The 21,849-nt window shown below is 51.1% G+C and overlaps 5 protein-coding genes across 9 annotated transcripts in view; 3 read left to right on the top strand and 2 right to left on the bottom strand.

The window, feature by feature from the left end:
- The window catches only part of LOC117652766 (single-minded homolog 2), a 32,162-nt gene extending 19,018 nt beyond the window's left edge, over window positions 1–13,144 (top strand). Inside the window, exons 3-11 of the mRNA XM_034397859.1 lie at window positions 2,606–2,791; window positions 5,591–5,676; window positions 5,773–5,862; window positions 6,283–6,394; window positions 6,569–6,654; window positions 8,856–9,055; window positions 9,180–9,286; window positions 10,182–10,329; window positions 10,516–13,144. Of these exons, the coding sequence (XP_034253750.1) occupies window positions 2,617–2,791; window positions 5,591–5,676; window positions 5,773–5,862; window positions 6,283–6,394; window positions 6,569–6,654; window positions 8,856–9,055; window positions 9,180–9,286; window positions 10,182–10,329; window positions 10,516–11,572 (2,061 nt within the window). The 5' untranslated portion in view covers window positions 2,606–2,616 and the 3' untranslated portion in view covers window positions 11,573–13,144. The remainder of the gene's footprint in view (window positions 1–2,605; window positions 2,792–5,590; window positions 5,677–5,772; window positions 5,863–6,282; window positions 6,395–6,568; window positions 6,655–8,855; window positions 9,056–9,179; window positions 9,287–10,181; window positions 10,330–10,515) is intronic.
- A 258-nt stretch (window positions 13,145–13,402) lies between these two features.
- On the bottom strand, window positions 13,403–14,526 carry LOC117652462 (transmembrane protein 267). The gene is made up of 2 exons (XM_034397406.1): window positions 13,981–14,526; window positions 13,403–13,876 (listed from the first exon to the last, which is right to left on the bottom strand). Exons 1-2 carry the CDS (start codon window positions 14,260–14,262, stop codon window positions 13,541–13,543), a joined length of 618 nt encoding a protein of 205 aa, XP_034253297.1. The 5' UTR covers window positions 14,263–14,526; the 3' UTR covers window positions 13,403–13,540.
- Window positions 14,527–14,643: 117 nt separating this feature from the next.
- Window positions 14,644–16,521, top strand: LOC117652459 (dehydrogenase/reductase SDR family member 7). The gene is made up of 7 exons (XM_034397401.1): window positions 14,644–14,935; window positions 15,058–15,207; window positions 15,293–15,408; window positions 15,484–15,723; window positions 15,794–15,916; window positions 15,999–16,165; window positions 16,241–16,521. The coding sequence occupies exons 1-7, from the start codon at window positions 14,812–14,814 to the stop codon at window positions 16,362–16,364; spliced, it is 1,044 nt and encodes a 347-aa protein (XP_034253292.1). The 5' UTR covers window positions 14,644–14,811; the 3' UTR covers window positions 16,365–16,521.
- LOC117652460 (28S ribosomal protein S2, mitochondrial) lies at window positions 16,172–18,612 on the bottom strand. Of its 3 annotated transcripts, XM_034397403.1 has the most exons (6): window positions 18,200–18,330; window positions 17,602–17,760; window positions 17,172–17,487; window positions 16,888–17,074; window positions 16,620–16,806; window positions 16,172–16,326 (listed from the first exon to the last, which is right to left on the bottom strand). In XM_034397403.1, the coding sequence occupies exons 1-5, from the start codon at window positions 18,231–18,233 to the stop codon at window positions 16,621–16,623; spliced, it is 882 nt and encodes a 293-aa protein (XP_034253294.1). In that variant the 5' UTR covers window positions 18,234–18,330; the 3' UTR covers window positions 16,172–16,326; window position 16,620. The 3 variants fall into 3 exon arrangements, with proteins under 3 accessions (XP_034253294.1, XP_034253295.1, XP_034253293.1); XM_034397404.1 differs by lacking the exons at window positions 16,172–16,326; window positions 18,200–18,330 and adding an exon at window positions 18,479–18,612 and having other exon boundaries at window positions 16,491–16,806; XM_034397402.1 differs by lacking the exon at window positions 16,172–16,326 and having other exon boundaries at window positions 16,491–16,806.
- LOC117652455 (acetyl-CoA acetyltransferase, mitochondrial) lies at window positions 18,545–21,708 on the top strand. 3 transcript variants are annotated; one of them, XM_034397395.1, is made up of 10 exons: window positions 18,545–18,686; window positions 18,918–19,088; window positions 19,195–19,309; window positions 19,395–19,588; window positions 19,669–19,873; window positions 19,944–20,029; window positions 20,102–20,290; window positions 20,413–20,570; window positions 20,697–20,813; window positions 21,225–21,708. In XM_034397395.1, the coding sequence occupies exons 1-10, from the start codon at window positions 18,669–18,671 to the stop codon at window positions 21,502–21,504; spliced, it is 1,533 nt and encodes a 510-aa protein (XP_034253286.1). In that variant the 5' UTR covers window positions 18,545–18,668; the 3' UTR covers window positions 21,505–21,708. The 3 variants fall into 3 exon arrangements, with proteins under 3 accessions (XP_034253286.1, XP_034253287.1, XP_034253285.1); XM_034397396.1 differs by lacking the exon at window positions 21,225–21,708 and having other exon boundaries at window positions 20,697–21,057; XM_034397394.1 differs by lacking the exon at window positions 18,545–18,686 and having other exon boundaries at window positions 18,828–19,088.
- The last annotated feature ends 141 nt before the right edge of the window (window positions 21,709–21,849 follow it).

The raw sequence follows: 21,849 nt of genomic DNA, 5'->3' as shown, positions 1-21,849 counted from the left end.
TGCTGCCGCTGCGGCCGAGGCGGTGGGCGGGGTCACCGCGCCTCCCTGTCTCCCTCCAGGTGAGAATGGGAGGCGACGGCGCTGCGTGCCCGCCAGCCACCGCCAGCCCGCGAGGCTGCCGCCGTCAGTCAGTCCGTACGGCGGCGCGGAGAAGCACGCCCGCGCACCGCCACGCCGCCACGCCACGCCACGCCGCGGAGTACGTTCAACAAGTTCGTGCGTGATCACTCGGGCCGGGCGATTAACCCCACTCCACCCCCAGCGACCAGCACCGCTGCGGCAGGACGACGGGACGGGCCGTGCGCGTGTTCACAAATAATAATTGTTACGGCACGGGTTGCCCGCCGCGCCCCGCCCCGCCCCGGCGCCGTGGGACGCGCTAAGAAGACTGCCCCTGCTTCCGGCACGTTTCCGGCCTGGACTTGAACCCGCGAGGCGGTGAGGCCGTGGGGCCGTGAGGCGCCGCGGGCACGTTCGTGTGCGTGCCCAGCGTGCCCGGCGTGCCGAGCTCGGGGCCGAGGCCGCCGAGGCCGCCGACGCGGGGGATGAGCTGAGGTAGGTCAGTGCTGTCGATGTGACCGGTTGTGACCGTGCCGTTGCCGCCAGTGGCGTGCCGTTGGCGACGACGAGCAGCTGACTGCCCGTCTGGCCGTCTGCCCGGGGACTTGGCGGAATTCGTCCTGCAGGATGATGCTCGCTGGCGGCAACGGACTTGTTGTTGTTGTTGATGATGATGATCGGGGTGGGTGGGCACTTGGATTGAGTTTACGAAGGGTTCTTCACCTTTCAAAATTACTTATCGAATTTTCTTCTGCATGGAGAAAATATCGTCCACCATGCAGGTGTGTTGGTGCAGCCCACCACCGTAAGGCACAATTTCGGTTTTTCGCTTTTCAAAGTGGACTTCTTCCGCCTTTAACCTTGTGCTGAACGATCTGGGCTGCCGTTCTAACGGCGGGCTTCCCCTTCTCTGGACGCTGGGGGCGATCCAGAGTCAGGTGGCTTCTCTACTTCTCTCTCTCTCTCTCTCTCTCTCTCTCTCTCTCTCTCTCTCTCGCACTTTCACGGAGGGAGGGACGCCCCACGAGTGCGAGAGGGACTCTGCGACCTGCGCCCCGCAGTGCTTGTTTGTGTCGCGCGTCGCACTCTTGACCTCAGCGTGCGGTTTTATATCACTTTTGGCGTCGCTTGCCCTCGCCGTTCGAACGGCCCTGACTGCAGCATTCCGGCCGTCTGAGCGGGGCGGGGCGGGGCGGGGCGCGCTGACGTCCGCGGATTCGCGTCGTTTTCGCTTGCCGCCGCGTCGCGTCTCGCGTGTCTGGCTGCGTCCGCGGCGGCGCGGCGCCACCCCTCGCGACGGCGCCATGCTCGGCCATGCTGCAGACTGAGTCGTTTTCGTCGCTCTGTCTCTCTCGCACTCATGGGGCGCGCCGGGCGGGCGCGAGAGAGACAGAGCGACGCGTCAAAAGGGACGCGTCCGGAAGGCGCCGTCGCGCTGGCGTAGGGCAGGTCGGGCAGGTTCGGTCCGAGTTTGTTCGAACTTTGGAACGGAAGGTGACGCCGCGCCGTGAGTCAGCCGTGAGTCAATGGAGCGCGGAATCTGCAGCGACGCACCGAGCGCGCCCACACTGCAACGCGGTGCAACGCGCTGCATCGCCTCGGGACCTGCACTCCGTCCCCTAGTTTTTCAACAGTGCACAGCCGCGGTCCTGAAAGCGAGCAGCTCGAGAGTGACATTTTGAGAGCGGCAAGGAGGACTAGGGCCCCTTGCAGGCGGGCCCGGCATATGCATGAGATGCTAAGCGCCGTGTGGCGCACTGCGGCGGGGAAAGAGCGATGTCGAGATGCTGATGACGACGATGAAGGGAGCAGCGGGGAAAACCCCGAACATGCCTCACGAATTTCCGGAATTTCGGACTGCGGAGGCACATTCGCCATCCTTACTCTAGACGCGTTTTGAGCTCCAGAGTCGCTAAATAAGACTCGAACCGAACGTGTGACCCTACCAATGGATTGCTCTCCGAACGGGGAGTCCATTGGTGGGGTCACACGCTCGCTTCGAGTCCTGTTTGGCGACTCTGGAGCTCAAAACGCTTCAAGAATTTCAGCCGCTGACGCCGGTCTTCTGGCCCACTGCCGCGCTTGCTTCCTGCGCCATTTGCATCATTTGCATGCGTCGCCGCGCCGAGGAGAGGCGTCGCGGCCAATCCGGGAGCGGCCCCTCCCCCCCCCCTTCCCCATTGCCGCTTCCACCCTTTGCCACCCTTCGTCACTCCTCGCTCCACTCTTCCCCGCCCCGCCCCACACCCTGTACAGTGCAGCGACTGATCCCGAGATTCGTGTCCGTCGCTCTGTCTCTCTCGCACCCACACCGGACGCCCCATGAGCGCGAGAGAGACAGAGCGACGAAAACGACTCCCGCACTCCGGATTAGGCCGTCGAGTGAGAAAGAGCAAAGGCAAAGGGTTGGGCGGAGTGGTAGCGCGCCAATTCACTTCCACTGCTAACCCTGCGGGAGTCGTTTTCGTCGCTCTGTCTCTCTCGCGCTGTTCGAAGTGCCCGCAGTGTGGCGGTGTGGCTCATGACCGCCCCTTCTGTCCCGCAGGCCGCTGAGCCATGAAGGAAAAGAGCAAGAATGCCGCCCGCAGTCGGAGAGAGAAGGAGAATGCCGAGTTCCTGGAGCTGGCCAAGCTGCTGCCGCTGCCCGCCGCCATCACCTCGCAGCTGGACAAGGCCTCCGTCATCAGGCTCACCACGTCCTACCTCAAGATGCGGCACGTCTTCCCCGACGGTGAGTGCCCCGCCATTTCTCATACCGAAGGAACACCTAGCCGCTGGGTGAAGCCACAGTGGGCCGGAAGACCGGCGGGCGGTCAAAGTCCCGGACGCGTTTTGAGCTCCAGAGTCGCTAAACAGGACTCGAACCGAACGTGTGACCCCACCAATGGATTGCTCTCCGAACGAGGAATCCATCGGTGGGGTCACACGCTCTGTCCGAGTCCAGTTTAGCGACTCTGGAGCTGCCCCTGTTAGAAAAGGGAAAGTGCTACTGAGCCCTCCCGAAAGGCCGCCTCTCGCTCCGCCACTGGCTGGAGCTGGAAGTGGCTGGAGGCGTCTGGAGGCGTCCTCCACGTGGTGGTCGTTCCCTGGTTCGCTGTTCCCTGCTGCTGGGTCTGCTGGCTCCCTGGTTCAACTGCGCGCTAATACATGCCGGGACACGGACGGCGTCACAATGGGGACGGGGAGGGGGAGGAAAAGGGGAGGGGGGGGGAGATGCGTTCCGACAACGGTACACGCTCACGGCCCCCAACCTGGAAGCGGGATTCCAGGTGTAGTAGATGCACACCGCCGCCCCTAGTCCAGATAAATTCAAGGGGACGAATTCGAGGAAAATTTGCGCAAGTGATGGTTGGTTAGTCGTGAGGCCCGGGACGTTGAACGCTGGCACGACACCATAAGGGCCCCTTCGGCCGTACGCCCCGTTTTTGTTGCAATAATGGAAGGGAGCCCTCTCCCACACTGTCAAGAGAGACAGAGCGACGAAAACGACTCTCGGAATCAGTCTGCGCCGCTCAGCTGATCTTATGACGGCGCGTGACGCAACAGCAGAGCGATCGCTCCGTCTCTCTCACTCTCGTGGGGCGTCCCGCAGGGTGCGAGAGAGACAGAGCGTGCCGACCGTGGTGCGGCGCGTGCCTGGTCACCGCGTACGTGACGCTGGTGATGGCACGACGACCTTCCCTAAGGGAGGGGTGCCGCGGTGGCCTGCAGGGGGTGGGGGTGGGGGTGACTGGCAAGACGTGGGCAAGACGGTGTTCTAACGGCCTGGCACTCACCCCCCTGCCCCCAGACCGGCCCGACCCCACCCCCTTTGCAACTGCGGTCAGGCAAGAGGAAGGCGAGCAAGCAAATCTGGACGGGCAAAGTTTACAGTGGCGGAAACTGTCCCGAAGGAAAAGCACCTCCGAAGGGGCTGCGAAAACTTTGCCGAGGAGTCTGGGTCGACTACGGCGGTACTTATGCACGACAAATTTAGTCGGGATTTGTTACGCAATTGGCAAAATTTTCACTTTAAATTTTGTTTTTCCAGTGCCTTTGCTTGTTATGCCGGCACGTGCGCGCCGTTGTGCCTGCACTAAGTGTCTGCACAGACATGCCCTACATGTGCTGCACCGCGCCGTCCGCGGCGCGTCGCGCTCGTGTTGCAGCCGTGGCCGTCGGCCGTTTGCTCCCTCTGTCTCTCTCGCACCCCCGCGGGACGCGCCGTGAGTGCGAGAGGGACAGAGTGACGAAAGCGACCGCCATTTCGGGGTCGGCCTGCTGGCAGGGCGTGCAGAGCACCGTGCCGAGCACGCTTCTGGGGGTCACGGCCCCGTGGACGCCGTGGACGCCGTGCTCGTGGCGCGGTCGCGTGGTCACGACCCGTCACGATGCCATATCTGGACGGTATCGCCGCCTAGCCGCCCGCAGTAGACTTGTTTGTCACACCTCCAACGCCCTGCAGACCGATTCCAAGACTCGCACTGTCTCTCTCGCACTGAAGGGGCGTCCCGTATAGGTGCGAGAGAGACAGAGCGACGACAACGACCCTCGGAACCGCTGCCCTGCCGTACAAGGCGACGCTCTACGACACCCATAGACGACACCGCACCGGACGCGTCAGGCACAAACTGGGTGTGTGGGGTGACCGTTCCGTTCGTCTGCGCGTTCCTGGTCCAGAAAGCATAGGTCATTTTGACGGTCAAGAAGGGTTACTGTAAGCCTGCACTGTCCGAGCCTAGCATGCACCTGTGTGAACTTGGCCAAGTAGTAGCATCTTGGATTCGGGAGAGTTCACGGACATGGACATGACGTCCCTGCTTGATGCTTTCTGGCCCCCTCCCCCAACAACCACCGCCGTACCCTGCACTGCCCCGCACTGCCCCGCACCCTCTCGACCGCCGAACGTGTCCTCGATAGTATCGATAATGACGATCGATCGGGTCGCTGGAAAGGCGCAAAACAATAACTCGTGGTCCGCGCCGATCCGCGCGCGCGCGCTGCTCTCTCTCCTCTGCGCTATCTAAATCAGTTTGAATCAGTGTAATCGGGGAAGGACGACGGAGGGACCCGTCGGCCTTGTCTTGCCTTTTCACCGTTCGACCCGCAGCGTGGCGGCCCCGGGCCTCACCTACAAAGTGAGGGTGCTGAAGGAGGGGGCGCCCGCATGGCACTGTGGGAAGGAGGGTGCAGACGCGTCATCTTGTAGGACACTTGTCAGATGCCGGCCGGTTTTATAAAACAAATCAATTAGATCAGTCGATCGGGCGTTTTCGATCTTCGAGGGGACTTGTGTCGGCATAACCAGCTGACATGCCGCGTGAGACAATCACAAACGTTGTTATTGTGAAGGTGTTGGCGACGGGTGTCAAGCTCAAAACCACTCGCCATTCCATCTTGATTCCATCCGCACTTTGCAAATTGTGTGAAACCAGATAAACATATCAGGACGAGCCCAAAGAGCAAAGACCCATCTCCAAAATGTGGTCTTTTTGCTCTTTGGAGCCATCGAATTGGTTGTGTCTCTTCAACGGTGACCTTCCGTTTGCAGGACTCGGTGACGCGTGGGGGGCCGCACCTTGCCCCGTCAACCCCCGGGAGTCGTGCATCAAGGAGCTCGGGTCGCACTTGCTGCAGGTGAGTTTCGACAAATGCAATTACAACGTAATTGCAGAACAGGCCGAACACTTTATGCAGTGCAGCGACACTAACAAGCCTTTTTGCTGCTTCCAGACGCTGGACGGATTCATCTTCGTCGTGGCCCCGGACGGCAAGATCATGTACATCTCCGAGACGGCATCAGTGCATCTTGGACTGTCGCAGGTGGGAGATATTGTACCGTGGTGGTGGCCGCTCTGCTCGCGTCCCTTGCTTAGTTGATGTCGAGGGGGTGGTCTGCCTGGCTGGCTGAGTCTGGCTGGCTGCCTGGCTGGGCGACATCATTATCCCACGACCTCCTCGACTTGAGATTTCGGAAACCCCCACAGGCGCTAGTGGGCAAGTCTGTGGTATGACGCCGTACCTTGCCAATTTATTTCATAATTCTACGAAAATTTACGAATTTAAGCGTTGTTGGAGGACTTTTAGGACCTCATTGCGAAGTCGCCCAAATATCCTATATTTTAACCTTCAACAGAGAAACTGCCTTATACTGGCGCCCCACCCTGTTGGTCCGGTACTAAAAGTAGAGGTGCTTTGAAGTGCCTGCGCCAGCCTGCTGCAACTCTGCTTCTGGTGCTGCAGGTGGAGCTGACGGGCAACTCCATGTACGAGTACATCCACCCGGCGGACCACGACGAGATGACGGCCGTGCTCAGCGTGCACCAGCCCCTGCACACCGACTCCAACAGCCCGGGTAAGTCGAGCTGACGTCATCACTCCAGGACTCTTTTACAGTGGAGATTCTCATGGTGGGAATTCGCGGTGAAAATTCTCAACATTATGATGACAAAGTTGCCATAAAATGTTGAAAATTCAGCATGGAATGGCGAAATATCTCCGGACTAACCGAGCGCCCTTCCGGTTCCAGAGCTGGAGATCGAGAGGGCCTTCTTCCTGCGGATGAAGTGCGTCCTCGCCAAGCGGAACGCGGGGCTCACCACGGGCGGCTACAAGGTGGGTATTCCTTTCTCTTTTTATCCCGCCATTAACAACGAGAGCGCGGTATCAGCAGCAAACAACAACAACAAACGAGGGCACTGTGATTCGTGGGGCAGCGCCAAGTAATGAGACAGACTGTCAGCCCACTAATGTATGCACGGGCAGACCCGAGCACGGCGGGAAGGGGAGGGGGGAAGGGGGGGGGGGTTACCGACTATACACGGCACCTGTCACCATAGCCCGCCAGCAGCACCGTTCCTTTTTTATTTTTAGTTTTTACTGTCTCGAGGACGCGAGGGTGCGCGGCGCGAGTACGACGCCAACGTATTGTAAAGCCCGCATTCATTTTTTAAAAAGATAAAATTTAAAATATCCCGCGCTTTAGTGGACGGATTTGCTTTGGTCAGTCAAGTTTCCCCGGTCGGGCCCTTTCAAGTCGCCGGCGGTTTCTGAGGGCGGGTTTTCGAACGAACGGCCTTTTGTCCCGCCCCTCGCCCCTCCACCGTTAATTTGCTGACTAAACACGGGGCGTACGGTGAAGGGGCAGCCGGCTTCCAGCGTGCTTCCAGCGTGCTTCCAGCGTGCTTCCAGCGCCCCCTCTCCAGGGAACAACAAAACGGGCGCTCGAGGGTGCTCTGGAGTCTCCAGCGCGCCGTGCCGCGCTGCGGGAGCGAACCGTCAGCCACCGTGGCGTTGTTCTCCAGTCTCCAGTTCTCCAGTCCGCGCGTTGACTCCAGCTCTGCTCTGGAACATCCCCCGCGACGACCGATCCTCCCTCACCAGAAAACGCTTTGAGCAGTGGTTGCCCGATTCAATGAACGAAAGAAAATTTATTCGACGAGAATTTTTTCATCCCTTATCGACATTTTTTGCGTTTTCATTTTGTTTTCGCGGCCTGTTTCACTCTCAGTCCTGAGCCGGCATTTTGTGTGTTGCACTTGCAGTGGCGCGGACGATGCATTGACACAGCTGGGCGGGGCGGCGCGCCGCGCGGCGATCGCTTTTCAATAAAAAGGCGTCAACAAACAAAGTTTCCGAAAAAGAGAAAAAAATTGGACCCGCGAGCGATACGATGCGATGCGACGCCTCTGTAAACAGCGAAGTGCTTTCGCGGGGACGGAGAAGGAAACAGTGGGAACAGGCGGCCGCGGCCGATACGACGTAATAGTTAATAATGTTGTTGTTGTGTTCTGGCAACGTTCTTGCTGACGCTGCCGCTGTTTTGCCTTGTCGGCGCAATCTGGAGGGTCCGCCCGGCGCTGCCCCCTCCCCTTCCCCCTTTCTCTCCCCCCCTCTCTCTTCCTGCTTTTTGTCCCACCCGCATAGGCGCGCTGGGGTAGTTCTCCCGTTTCACAAATGTTTCCAGTATAAAGACCCTGTGAAAGAAAATGCTCGTTGTTGCTGTCCTCGGTAGAGACCCGCCTCTGGGCTGCGACCGAAGGGGTGAAGTAAAGTAAATTAAGAAACTCCAAATTTGGTCCAATTCGACGTTTTTGACTCGAAGCCGTTTACACGTGCACTGTCCGTCAAATGGAGATTCATTCAACGGGCGCGGCGGAGTGCATCGCGGCTCTGTCTCTCTCACGCCCACGGGGCGCTGCGTGAGTGTGACGGAGACAGTGCACCAGGCATGCGCTTCGCGATGCGCTTCGCGATGCTTCCACGCCACAGGCCGAGCAGCAACAACGCAACGCTTTGTCTGGCGGTGGCGCTCCGAGTAGAGGGTTGCTGGGTGGGTGGGTGGGTGTAGCACTGTTAGCTCGCGGAGGAGAGGGGACCGCGCCGCGCCACGAGGGAGGAGTCGCACCGGGCTCCTCCCCCTCCTCCCCCACGCCGCGCCCGCGCCGCGGACGACCAATGGCAAGCCGTGTATCTCTGGCCCCGGCCTAGGCCCCGCCGGCCGGCCCCGGCGGGCCCCGGTAGGCCCCGGCCCGGGGTCGCGGCGCGGCGGCGTGGCCGTGTGGCGTGCGCGTCGCGAGCGGCCGCGTCTCTCTCCCACTGTTGCGAATGATGCGTACCCGAAGGTGAAAATCAAAACATGCGCCAAAAATAGGCAAATTTCGGAGAATTTCGACTTTGCTACTGTTACACGTGCCACTACGGACTTGACTTAAACGCGAGTACGCACTACCCGCTCGACCTTGATCTTGTACCCCGCACATTTCCCAGCAGACTTTTGCGATTTGGATCTTGACTCTTCTCCCCTCCCGTTCCAGGTGATCCACTGCTCGGGGTACCTGAAGGTGAAGCAGGTGCCGACGGGCGGCGCCCCGTACGAGGCGTGCTACCAGAACGTGGGGCTGGTGGCGGTGGGGCACTCGCTGCCGCCGTCCGCCATCACCGAGATCAAGCTCCACTCCAACATGTTCATGTTCAGGGCGTCGCTGGACCTCAAGCTCATTTTCCTGGACGCCAGGTAATGCAGTGTAGGAGTGCCGCCCCGGAAAAGAATAATCCCATCATTTTTCAAAAGACTTATAAATTTAAAAAATCAAACTATTTTAATTATTTTTTTTTAATCTCCTTTTTGCTTTTTTTAGGGTGTCCCAGCTAACAGGATACGAGCCCCAGGACCTGATAGAGAAGACTTTATACCAATATATCCACGGCTGTGACATTATGCATATGAGATTTTCACATCACACACGTAAGTGCTCTGCGGGCGTTTGTCATCGCGCCCGGCCCGCCCGGCCCGCCACTGTCGGTCTGCCAGCGCTAAAGGCCCTCTGCAACTGCTCCCTGTCACTTTTAACGTCCGGGCCACGCCAAATTTACTGCCGATCCACGGCCGTATTTTTAGCCTCTTGCTGGATGCCGCCCTGAAAGTGGCTTTGTCCCCTTCCGGTGCCCTCGGCCCGCCCTCGGCCCGCCCCGCCCCGCCCCGCCCCGCCCCGCCCGACTCCGCCACCCCCTGCCACTTCCTGCGCCCCGCTATGCTGGTAGTTGCTATCGGCTGCTGCTGTTTGCTCAGCCCGTCATGTAGACCCTGCGCCAGCCCCTGTGCCAGAAGGCCGAGGGGCGCTGCGTCGCTCTGTCTCTGTCGCACTCATGGGGCGTGTCGTCTCGGTGCGAGGGAGACGGAGCGACAAGGCCCCCTTCGGAATCGGTCCACAGGCCCTGCCAGCGAGGGGCGCTCCGCCGCTCCGCCACTCCCCCGCCCTCCCTCTCTTCACACTTCTCATCTATCGATTGGGTTTCCACCCTTCCACATACACCCTTTCACTCAGCGGGCATTATCCCCTTTTAGCTCGCGCCTGTTTACCCTCGGCCAGCCCTGCCCCGCCAGCTCTGCCCCGCCTCACGCCCCCACCCCGTCCCCTTCCCTTTTCCCATAAAATCATACAACCCCATTTTTACCCCGTGGCCAAGAAGGGACGATTACGCTTTTAATTCAACGGTTTTTACACCGCGGGGAGCGCCTGCAGGTCGATGCGTAGGCAACTAGTTCGACACCGGAGACCGATCGTGGCCTAAGCGCGTTGCTACTATTCATATTGCCATTGCACTTGACCATAAATGATCGTTTTCGATTTGTGTTGCAGTGCTGTTCAAGGGCCAGGTGACGACCAAGTACTTCCGGTTCCTGACCAAAGGGGGCGGCTGGGTGTGGATGCAGAGCTACGCCACGATAGTGCACAACTCGCGGTCGTCGCGCCCGCACTGCATCGTCTCGGTCAACTACGTTTTGAGGTAAGCGCGCCGTGAGGCACCGCAGACTGATTCTGCGCGTCAGTTTCGTAACTTTGGATCTCTCGCACTCACGGGGCGTCCCATGGCTGCGAGAGAGACACAGAGGCGGAAACGACTCTCGGAATGAGTCTCTGCGGCGTCGCTTTGGTTGGCGAGCAGGCATGTAACGATCCGCTTCCCTTGCAGCGAGTCCGAGGCGTCCGACTTGGTGATGAACTTGGAGCAGGTGCGCGGGTCGGTGGCGCCCGTGGCGTCCTCCGCCATCCGCGAGGACTTCCGCGAGGACGCCTGCCTGCCGGCCCTGCCGCTCGTCGTGTCCGCCGCCGCGCCCTCGTCGCTGTCCAGCTCCGACTCGCAGGCCGCGTCGCAGGCGTCGCAGGCCGCATCGCCGCTGTCGCAGGCGTCGCCGCAGCCCTCGGACCTGGGCGTGCAGGGCGTGCCCGCGGTGAACCCGCTGGTGCGGCCGGCGTCGGGACCGCCCGCCAACCCCCGGCCGGCCAAGTTCGCGCGCCTCGAGCGCCTCGAGCGCCTCGAGGTGGCCACGGCCACCACCGTGGCGCCCGCGTCCGTGGCCGTGCCGGTGCCCGTGCCCGCCGTGGCCATGCACCCCGAGCCGCTGCACGCGCCGCCGCCCGCGCTGGCCGACGACGAGTACGCCGACTCGCTCGGGGTGGCGCCCGTGGCGCAGGGCGTCCCGCAGGGTGTCCCGCAGGGCGGCTACTTCATGACCTACGACGACGCCGCGGGCGTGCCGCCGCCGGGGCCGCCGCCGCCGTCCGCTTACTACCACCACGACCTGGCGTGGTACTCGGACCAGCCTGACCTGGCCATGCCCGCCGCGCCGCTGCAGCCGCTGCCCGTCCCCCAGCAGAGGCCGTACAGCTCGTCGTCCAGTTCCTGCTCGTCCACGGAAAGCGACGCCGTGGCCGCGTCCACCGCGCACGCCGGCAGCCTGCCGTACGCCGACCACCAACAGGCCTTCAACCTGCCGTGCCACTTCAACAACAACAACGTGGTCATGTCGCCGCCGCTAGGGCAGCACCTGCACCATAACAACAACAACAGCCACCACCATTCGTCGCACCATCACCACCACCACCATCTCCACCACCACCTGGACGTGGGGGTAGGGGTGCAGCAGGACTACCAGGACTTTGCCAAAAACGCGCTGCACCACCAGCCGCCAGGCTACACGAGTGTCATCGTGGACGCGCAGCAGTACGTCAACGAGTACGTGCACTAGTCGTGCACCCCTTCGTCCGACAATAATTTTTCACTAGGAAAACAATTAACAGAGCCGCGGGTTTGGCGCGGGGTAGGTCGCCTCGCGCCTTCTAGTCCGTCTAGTGCGGTTCAAGACGCCACGGCGACGCGGCGACGCGGACAGGTCGTGCTGGACCGCCCAGCATATCCCCTTGTCGATAAGAAGCTTGAACGGTGACCTCCGCCGCACGCGTCTGTCCCCCAGCATGCCCGCTCTAGCCTGCTCCACCAAGTTGGCGACCAGCAAGCCAGCAAGCCCAGCAGCGGAGACAATGTTTTGCTTGTTTCGCGGTGGCTCTGGCTTGTCTGGTGCCGAGTGGATGGCAGTGGATGGGCTGGGCGGAGAGGCGCATCGCGGCGGCTGCTTTTGAGGTCATTGGTTTTAAAGCAGTGATAAAACATAGCTATTTAATAGGACGTTAATTTTATTTCTTTTCCTACAAAGAGAAAAAGACAACATATGTGATGTTTTTTGCGGACGGGACTCGCGCACTGTATGTGCCCTTGGTTCAGGCGGGACCAGGCGTGGCCCCCGCGTAGCCTTATGGACTGTAAGAACCTCGCAGCTACCTCACTCGACGGCATGGCAGGCTTGTGGACGCGCGTTCAACTCGCTCCGACCAAAGAAAGAATCATTCATCATCAAATTTCATATCAAAGAGTACCTGAAGTCCAACTAGACGTAGCCATTCAGGACTTCCCTAACGGAAAGCCGGACTTCCGGAATCATATGCTACATATCTTCCATAAGCTGTTACGTGTTGTTAGTTGACGAGCGTATCTTGTATTTTTACGTACTTGTAAGTTTAGTTTCTTGTAGTGTTTTAACCAATTTTAACCAAAGAGGCACCATCATTCCTTTTTATTTTCAGTTTTGCACTGTTAGCAAATTGCAAAGAATGTTGGTCGCAATATCACTACTTCTACCGATGCAAATGTCGGGTAATCCTGTACAACCTTTGTGATCGCATGCCTGCCAACTTTGTCTTCGGATTCCGTTGCCTTGCGAGCAGGTCTGCGGCTTCCTAGTACGCCCCAAGTTTGACTTGTAAAACGTGTGCATTTTTGAAGTACTCCCGAGTAGCTCCAGAGCTAGCCGGGAGGTACTCCCTCCCTCTCACATTTCATGTGCATGTGCAGCTTGCAAGTCAAATGGGCTGCCTATCCGCAGGCGCGCGCCCAGCGTGTGGTTATCGAGCTAGGTTCCCCACCCACCGACACTTTCCAAGTTCGTTGCTTTAGGCAACGGGTGCGAATTCGTTAAATCGTCCACAATGTATGTGACGTACCTTATTACATCCATAAAAAAATGTATGTTCCTTAGTCATGTTTTCTTTTCTGTCTGAAGTAATGTGCCATCTTGAAGATAATAATTAGTCCCCATCACAATGTTGATATTAAGATTACCTTACTGTAAATATTGCCAAATGAGTGTATTGTGTATATAAAATTTGCATATACTGATTAGAGTGTACATTTTGTATCGTTTGGAGGTGTTAAGATTTTAAAGAATGTGATATATACATTACAATATTATGTCTTCCATTTTGAATTTCGCAATGTCTCTTTCTACTCCCATTGAACCCAATCATAAGAAAAGCAGTCATGAATGTTCGGTCTGATCTGTCACCTAACCGCCTGAAGGTAGGCAGCCCCTCGCCTATGTTCAGAGCCGCGCCGTCAAGGTAGGCCACTCATTCGGCACGTCACAAGGAAGACGTGCAAAACGAGGCATGAGCGTGTTGCCACGCCTGGGGGAAGTCGAACCAGGTACTTTTATTGGTTTTGGAATTTGAAACAAAGAAAAGGAAACATTGGAATAAAATTTATTTGTGCGTCAACTCTTATAAGACCATACCATACACTAAAAAAATTTTGTTGGTATCAAAATTGAAAATCATTTCTTTACTATTTATACTGGACCCTTTTTCACATATCATTCCTCCCGTCAAATAATTAGTACACTTTCACTGTGGTATTGTGACCTTAATAAACGGCTATTAGTATGAATTATGCCAAAACTAAGAAGGAATGGAAATAATACAGTAATGATCAAATACAGTCCTGTACCAAGAGGCACGGTAGAGCCAAAAGGCCAAAGCCAAAATCCACGTCGTGCAGCATCACGTACGTGGTGACTCATGAAGGCCGCCAAAAGTACCCAACCAAAAATTTCAATGTTGGTATTGCGTAAATAATGGGCTAAAACTAATAATGAAATAAACAGCACTAATGGCAAAGTAGAGCAGTGGAGAAACGGCCGTCTTGATAGTTTTGTAGCATCCTGTATCGAAAACAAACAAACAAACAAGGATGACACAAAGAGAACCAGAGAGAGAGAGAGAATTACTTCTTCAAAGAGATCATCAATGCTTGAGTTTAAAATACCTTCAGATGAAACGATCGGGCTGAGATAAAGTGATCCACATCAATGGCCGATGAAATCAGGGCGCACAAAATGCACTGAGCAAGTACTCTACCACTTGAGAATGCTCCTTTACCTAGATTGCAATGCACACTTATCCAAGTGAGAAATCCTATCACAGCATGTGTCATATTGTCACAAAGAGCTCTCTTCATATCGTCATGCTGATTCACTTGAACAAGTTTGTCCCCCAAAATAGCTGTCAGTCCTAGCAGAAGGCACCTCAATATGATGTAAGTATCCATTACACTTTGAAATTTTGACAATCATAACATGACAGTTTAAAATGCACAATTCAGTAGCTCTAACATAAACGAAGTTTGCGATTTTGCCACAATAAGGGGTGTTGCAGAGGCCAACTGGTCCATCAGCGTTCAGTTTTGGACATCTGTCCTTTGTAAAGCTAAAGAAAACATAACCTTACTCCAAGGTGTCAAATTAACAAGTTGCCAACACTTCAGAATTAATCTCGTGACTACATAAGACGTATAACTACAAAGTACTAAAACTGTAAGTCTCATATAAAACTGAAATCAATAACCTACATCATCCGAGAAAGTCAGCATGGTAAATTGTATGGTTTAATTTTTAGTTCTTGTATTAATTATAAACTGCCAGGTCGTCGGCATTGATGCGGAAGGGACCGGCAGACGACACGACAAGTTATGTTTATTTTTTCTAATCCTTACCTCATGATCTTGAAGAGTTCATCGTCCAAGGACCTCTTCTTTTGAGAAGAACACGAAAAGATAGTCAGTTTGTCGCTGAAAAGTCTTTCAACATTGAATTTCATCATGGAGTTTTTTGCCATAATTGGGCTTATTTACATTCTGTATCTTTTTGTGTATTTGGTGGTTTTGACGGTCGCGGACTGTGACCTACAACTGGCATGGATGGAAAGATTTGGTCATTCCATAGGTAACGTGTTAATTTTTTAAACTTATTTTTCTGGGTCTTTTTGTTTACATTGCTATAATGTCATGTGACTCCAAGGTACGTAAATTGACACCTTCCAACAAGCAATACTTTATCATTTTCAGATCAATTGAAAGGAAAAGTGGTGTGGATAACTGGAGCGTCTAGTGGTATCGGTAAAGCTGTAGCTATTAACCTTGCTCAGCATGGATGCAAGCTTGTACTATCCGCTCGCAACCGAGATGAATTGCTGCGTGTGCGAGAAATCTGCCTTGGTGGGTGAATCACATTTAAGAAAAGGTGAAGGTTTTATTAGAGTCCGACCATATTAGTCACATAATATTTTTTTGTTTGATTTAGAAAGAGGGAAAAGTGTTGGTTTGGATGCTGGAGATGTTCTGGTTTTAAAAATGGATATGCTAGAATATTCTAAACAGCAAGAATGCTTTGATAAAGTACTTGATCATTTCGGGAAGGTAAGAGTAAATTTGTTCAAAGCTTTTACAGTTGTCTATGATAAACCAGTGCTACTGATAGGTTCTTTTTTTCAGTTGGACATCCTTCTAAATAATGCTGGTCGATCACAAAGAGCTTCTTGGGAAACAATTGAAACTGCTGTAGATCGTCAGGTTTTTGAAATAAATGTGTTTTCTGTGATTTCTCTAAGTCGCATTGCACTCCAATACTTCCTGAAGCAAGGTTCCGGTCATTTAGCAGTTACTTCAAGTATTGCCGGTGTGCTTGGTGTGCCGTTTTCAGGGTCATACACTGGCAGCAAACATGCCGTTCATGTAAGTTCTACTACTTCTATCAGGCATAAGTACACTGTATTTGTTTGACTCATAATCTCCAATTTTACAGGGATTTTATGAAAGCTTGCGTCTTGAAAAGATGTCCAATCCAAATATTCGCATCAGTCTGCTGTGTCCAGGACCTGTCTTCACTAATTTTCTTGCTGAGAGCTTCACCAATAAAGACGGAGAGGTAATCATTCGACAAAATTATTAATCTATTGACTGTTTAATATTGTCTACCTACTTTAGCAGACACCTTCTCCTTTGGACAGAGATTTGGGCAGAGCACCTCACCAACTGACAATCGTATGACAGCAGAAAGATGTGCCCATTTGTTCGGTGTTGCTTTGGCTAATAATTTGGATGAAGCCTGGATGGCCCCCTTCCCCATAGTTCCAATGGCATATCTCTTCAATTATTTTCCAAATATAGCCCGTGGGTAAGTAGATTCACATAATAAAATATCAAATTACCCTAAAGACAGGGCTCAAATTAATCAATTTCCATTTTTCAGAGTTGCATATTTGATGGGTATCAATAAATTCCAGAAGTTGAGGGACAGTAGAGACACAGTGAATCAAGAGTCGTCTGCCTCAGTGCCTGAAGTGGTGGAAGGAAGAGGAGAAAAAGATGACTAGGACTTTCAGAGAAGTGATCCATAATAGGCTATGCAAAAAGTCCCTGACTTTTCTTCCTTCAATATAAAACAGATGAATTTATGTTTTCATAACACTTTTGGGAAGTGGAAATGTGATTGGCAAACATTCAATAAAAGAGAAAATTTTACTTAGCAAATATGTTTAAACAAAAGCTTGAACAAAAAAGGGAACCCTACTATATTTTAATAACATTTGGTATCTTCAGAACAGAATATATATGAATGAAAAACTTACATTATTTTACCACTTTCCAACTCAACTTAGATTGTCTTTGTTGTTCTTCTGTTGCTATTTCCTGCTCCAGCAATGCCACTCTCTTAACTCTCTCCTTTTTACCTCTTGCAATAGCTTCTTTGAAGAGGTCACAGTACAGCTGAATAGCTGATGGTGTATCATCATTTCCCGGAACAGGATAGGTGATCTAAACCATGAGGAAATGTAACCAGTCACTTTATGTTAGGCAATAGAGCAAAGTAAGACATTGCAAAGCGTTGATCCTTACCATATCTGGGCAGCAGTTTGAATCGACAATGGCAATGGTTGGTATGTTGAGCTTGGCCGCCTCGTGGACAGCAGGGTGCTCTTTTCCAAACTCACTTTGAGTCGATGGAAAGATCACAAGGTCTGGGGTTCGGCATTCCATTTTCTGGACTGATTTTATGTCTGTAAGTGTTCCCATTCTCCACGTCCTGGAATGAAGATGCAAAACTTAATTGGCATGCTGTCCAAAACTAAACTTTGAAAGAAAACTAATGGTAAAAAGAAGCAACATCAGTGACTGCATACCTGGTATGAGCAAACTCCCCACATTCTTTAGCAGTACTTTCTATCAAATTGGCACAGTGAGGTAGTCTTGCTACAAAAAGTATAATCCCATCTCTCAAGGCAATGTGTGCAGCTATGTTTAGAGCTTCTTGCATGTGATAATTAGAAATATCCAAATCAAAAATTACTTGATTTGACCTAATTCCATACACAAATTGTTTCATCCCCGGATCAAGAGCAGTTGCTTTATGACCATAATGCACTTTATGTTCAAAAAGGAGTTGTGGTGTACAAAGCTTCCTTACTCCAAAGAAGTCTTTGTGGTTCAAAGTATCATCTGCAATAAAATGTTGAATATATTAATGGGCTGACAGGTTGATAAAGTGAAGAAGAAATTAACTGTATCTTATAATAAAATACAGTTCATGGAGGAACGAACACAGTTACTTACCTACTTCAATATCCTGAAGCACAGTTCCTTCTGTGTCAGCAAAACTACTAGTTTCCTCATTTGCTGCTGCCGTTGAGGTTTCAACAGCTGAAGCAAAGCATCCTCTGACACTATGTATCATACGGGTGGCATGAGTACTCCGCAAAGAGAGAATACGTGCTGGTGAATAAAACATAACATTACAATCCTCTAGATAAGAAAAATAATTATGTGGATTGTAGGGCAATAACCAAATAAGAGATGTTCAAATGTTCCATTTACACAGCAGAGAAGACTGTCACATGGAACGAAAATAAAGTGATGTCAATCAACTGGCACTCTTACTCAAATGCACTACACAAGACATTAACTCATTTTTTTATAGCAAAATGTCCTTAAATTCCCCTAAATTATTTAATTTTTCAGAGAACTGTAAGAAATAAACAGACTGTCTGCTTTCTAACCTTCAAAGTTTAGGTTAGAGAGGACATGTTAGGTACTTAAGAAGTCCATAAACTAGAATGTCAGGTGTACCAGAACATAAAAATATAACCCATAATGTAAGTTGATGCCGAAAATGACAAGAATATACCTAAAACCAGTAAAAAATCGCACTTACAAGCAAATGAAAACAAAGTCGACGGCATCGCCATTTTGTTGGCAGTGATCTTTGTACAGGTCTACCAACCAAACAAAGCTCCCACCAAACGAGTTGAAGCGATGACCAAAAAGAAATGACACGGTTATCACTACCTTTTCCTCGGCACACAATATTCTCTGATTTTAATACCCGCGACAAAGAACGCTAAGGAACCTTGTTACGCTGATGTTGATAAAAATAATGTTGGACAAGCTGCTTAAGTGGAAGTCGAGCAGACAGCATTTTAACTGGACTTACCCCGAGTAGCAGAAAGCGCAGAAAGCAGGCAGAAAGAGCCAGCTGAGCCGGCAACACTTGTTGTCAGTCGCCGCAGCTGTCCTTGAACTTGTTTTCGTACGGTTTAGTAACCGACTCGACTCGTGGACTTTGAGGACTTTGCCGAAGTGAGCTCGGCGCCCCTTCCCGCACCACTGGTAAAGAACTCACCATGGCATCCCTTCACCAGGTAAAGAAATTTCAAGTGCCAGTAACCCCGACGCTTATCTTAGATTTGTTATCATCTGGTTATCATAGGTGCACCATTTCATTTTCATTGGTAACTTGGCTCATCCATTAACGCTTGATCAGTTGAGTTCAAGGTTCACCTATCTAATGAAGCTCTATGGTTCTTCTAAACATCACATACTTTTTTAATGGATTGAGTCTCTGGACATTATCAATGTATCTATTATTTCAGATCAAATTGTTGAAAACCATGAGGCCCTTTGGATCCTTGCGATTCAAGCACAGCTCAAATGTGAAGCTAAATGAGGTAGTCATCGTTGGAGCAGCTCGCACACCTATGGGCTCATTTTGCAGTCAACTTGCATCTGTCCCTGCACCAAAACTTGCTGCTGTTGCCATTAAGGTATAGTTTCTTTTTGGAATCATCTTGCCAGGATTAATCAAATTTTGAAATCAGACGGAAGAACCCCATTTAAGTAATAGGTGACGAGTAATAAATTTTGTTACAGGCTGCGCTAGAGCGTGCAGGTGTGCCAAAAGAAGAGGTGCAGGAAATATACATGGGTAATGTTTGTCAGGCTATGCTTGGCCAGGCACCAGCAAGACAAGCTGCTCTGTATGCAGGTAAATGTTGGTTCTTCTAGTCCCATTACCCTCTGACCATCTGGGAACTTATGATAATGTTAATCGTTACAATTGTGTGTTTCAGGACTTCCGAAATCAACAGCCTGCACCACCATTAACAAGGTGTGCTCCTCTGGTATGAAATCTATCATGCTGGCTGCCCAGGGCTTGATGTGTGGCCAGCAGGAAGTAATAGTGGCTGGTGGCATGGAGTCTATGTCCAATGTTCCTTTCTACATGAAGCGAGGTGACACTGGTTATGGTGGCGTCACTCTTCAAGTATGTTATTTCTCTAGGTCCCATATTGTTCCATTCTTTCATCTTTACTTTGTTCACTTATTTCATTGGGTTTTTTTTAGGATGGTATTGTGTTTGATGGGCTGACAGATGTTTACAACAAAATTCACATGGGTAATTGTGGTGAGAACACTGCCAAGAATTTGGGTATCTCCCGCAAAGATCAAGATGAGTATGCAGTGCAGAGTTACCATCGCAGTGCGGAGGCTTACAAATCTGGTGCCATTAAAGAGGAGCTTGTACCTGTGAATGTTCCCCAAAAGAAAGGTTGTAATTTCTACCCTTATCATGAAATGTTAAACTCTATTCCATGTTTTAATTTTTATCAACTTAACAGGCAAGCCTGATCTTGTTGTAAGTGAGGATGAGGAGTACAAGCGTGTGAACTTTGAAAAGTTTGGAAAACTTCCCACTGTTTTCCAGGTCAGTAGTACTTTTTAAGAATGAGGATTGCATGTCTAGATTTCATAACCTTGCATTATGCTTATATTTTAGAGAGAGGGTGGCACAGTCACTGCTGGCAATGCATCAACTTTAAACGATGGTGCTGCAGCATGCGTTTTGATGACCCGTGAAGCTTCTGAACGCTTGGGAGTTACACCTATTGCGAGAGTTGTAGGATTCCATGATGCAGAAACAGAGCCCATCGACTTCCCTATTGCTCCTGTTTTTGCTATTCCAAAGGTAATTCATCATTTAAATGTCCATTTAAAAAAATAAAATTAAAGGACACAGTTTGCATGATGTGTATTTTTTCTGCAATATATGTATGTATATATATTTTTTCTTCTTTTCTAATTTTTCAGTTGTTGGAACGCTGTGGTGTGAAACAGGATGAGGTAGCTATGTGGGAAATCAATGAAGCATTCAGTGTTGTTGCCCTGGCATGCCAAAAAATGTTGAAGCTGGACATGAACAAACTCAATGTTCATGGTGGTGCTGTTAGTCTTGGACATCCAATTGGGTATGATATGTGATGTGTTTAAACAAAATTATTACAGAGATAAGAGAGCCTTTGAAATTTGTCTTTGCACCTAATAAATAAGCAAGTCAATTTTTGAAACAATTAATCTGTTGTTTTTGTTTTTAGAATGTCTGGCGCCCGTATTGTCAATCACCTGATTTATGCCCTGAAGCCTGGCGAAAAGGGTGTTGCAGCTATCTGCAATGGAGGAGGTGGAGCTTCTTCCATCATGATTGAGAAACTGTAAGTGTTTGACGTAGATTGGCTGTGCTGTTTGTTTCTCTGCTTGGAAAGTCTCAGAAAAACATCACTGAATGTACCTTATTGATCTGTAAGAATTCAATTATGGAAGAGCCATATTGAATTTCACTGCCCGTGTTTTAACTGAGGCAGTTAAATATTTTTATAGGCATATATGTGTGGTTGAATGCCATAATCATGAACTGTGCATTTTGTGATACATTAAATTTTTATATCATTTCCCTTATATATTTTTAAATGCTTATCCCTATGTGGGATCTTTACCTGTTTCTTGCCATTTATCAGATTTTAATAAACTTTATTTTCATTTTTCATACATGCGTCACTTTTCAATGGTTTCTTTGCTAACCATCCATTAAGTACTAAGGTGATGTTGACCTCTTCAAATTTCAGACCTCTGGAATGCCCTCCAAATGGAAAGCCACGTCTCACATTGTACACTAAGGATCCTTGTCCTCTCTGTGATGAACTCAAAGTGGACTTAAAGCCTTTCCTTCATGAAGTTGAGTTAAGTTCAGTGGATATTTCAGCTCAGGGCAATGAAAGATGGGACAAATTATACCGTTATGAAATCCCTGTTTTATTTTTAGAAGGTCAATACCTCTGCAAACATCGACTAGACAAAGTTAGTCTTGAGAGACGGTTGAAACTAGTTAAAGAACACTGGGGTTAGAAACACTTTTGAAAGGCTCCTAGCATATATTATTAGAAGCAAAGAACGCTTGTACCAAAAGACTGAATCTTGAGCAATTGAATGCAGTATAAAGGAACACTGTTTTCATATCACATAGGTATCATATTTCTGTGTGAAAATAATGAAGGAGTAATTAAATTATTTTAGAAGCAAGTTAGTGACATTAAAGGATCTCTACTGGAACATGAGTTGGTTTCATTGCACATTATTTCCTCATCATTGGACAGTTTCATGATTGTTTTCTGTAATGTAGATGTTTCACAACAAAACCTTCACATAAATAGTTAACTTTTAAAATGGATGTGTTTTACATTCAACCTACAG

The sequence above is a fragment of the Thrips palmi genome, unplaced genomic scaffold (assembly GCF_012932325.1).
Source record: "Thrips palmi isolate BJ-2018 unplaced genomic scaffold, TpBJ-2018v1 HiC_scaffold_7, whole genome shotgun sequence".
NCBI lineage: Eukaryota > Metazoa > Arthropoda > Insecta > Thysanoptera > Thripidae > Thrips > Thrips palmi.
Note: the sequence above shows the minus strand (reverse complement) of the source record. Positions and strands in the feature narration are given on the sequence as shown.

Excerpts from the sequence above, each read along its gene's own strand:
- LOC117652462 (XM_034397406.1), bottom strand. The coding sequence starts at position 14,262 with ATGGATACTTACATCATATTGAGGTGCCTTCTGCTAGGACTGACAGCT. Across the intron at positions 13,877-13,980 it reads CCCGATCGTTTCATCTGAAG|GATGCTACAAAACTATCAAG; the intron begins GTATTTTAAACT and ends TTTTCGATACAG.
- LOC117652459 (XM_034397401.1), top strand. The coding sequence starts at position 14,812 with ATGGAGTTTTTTGCCATAATTGGGCTTATTTACATTCTGTATCTTTTT. Across the intron at positions 14,936-15,057 it reads AAGATTTGGTCATTCCATAG|ATCAATTGAAAGGAAAAGTG; the intron begins GTAACGTGTTAA and ends TATCATTTTCAG. Across the intron at positions 15,409-15,483 it reads TACTTGATCATTTCGGGAAG|TTGGACATCCTTCTAAATAA; the intron begins GTAAGAGTAAAT and ends TCTTTTTTTCAG.
- LOC117652460 (XM_034397403.1), bottom strand. The coding sequence starts at position 18,233 with ATGGCGATGCCGTCGACTTTGTTTTCATTTGCTT. Across the intron at positions 17,761-18,199 it reads GACTTTGTTTTCATTTGCTT|CACGTATTCTCTCTTTGCGG; the intron begins GTAAGTGCGATT and ends TTTATTCACCAG. Across the intron at positions 17,075-17,171 it reads GGGGAGTTTGCTCATACCAG|GACGTGGAGAATGGGAACAC; the intron begins GTATGCAGTCAC and ends TCTTCATTCCAG.
- LOC117652455 (XM_034397394.1), top strand. The coding sequence starts at position 18,843 with ATGGTTCTTCTAAACATCACATACTTTTTTAATGGATTGAGTCTCTGG. Across the intron at positions 20,030-20,101 it reads AACTTCCCACTGTTTTCCAG|AGAGAGGGTGGCACAGTCAC; the intron begins GTCAGTAGTACT and ends CTTATATTTTAG. Across the intron at positions 20,291-20,412 it reads CTGTTTTTGCTATTCCAAAG|TTGTTGGAACGCTGTGGTGT; the intron begins GTAATTCATCAT and ends CTAATTTTTCAG.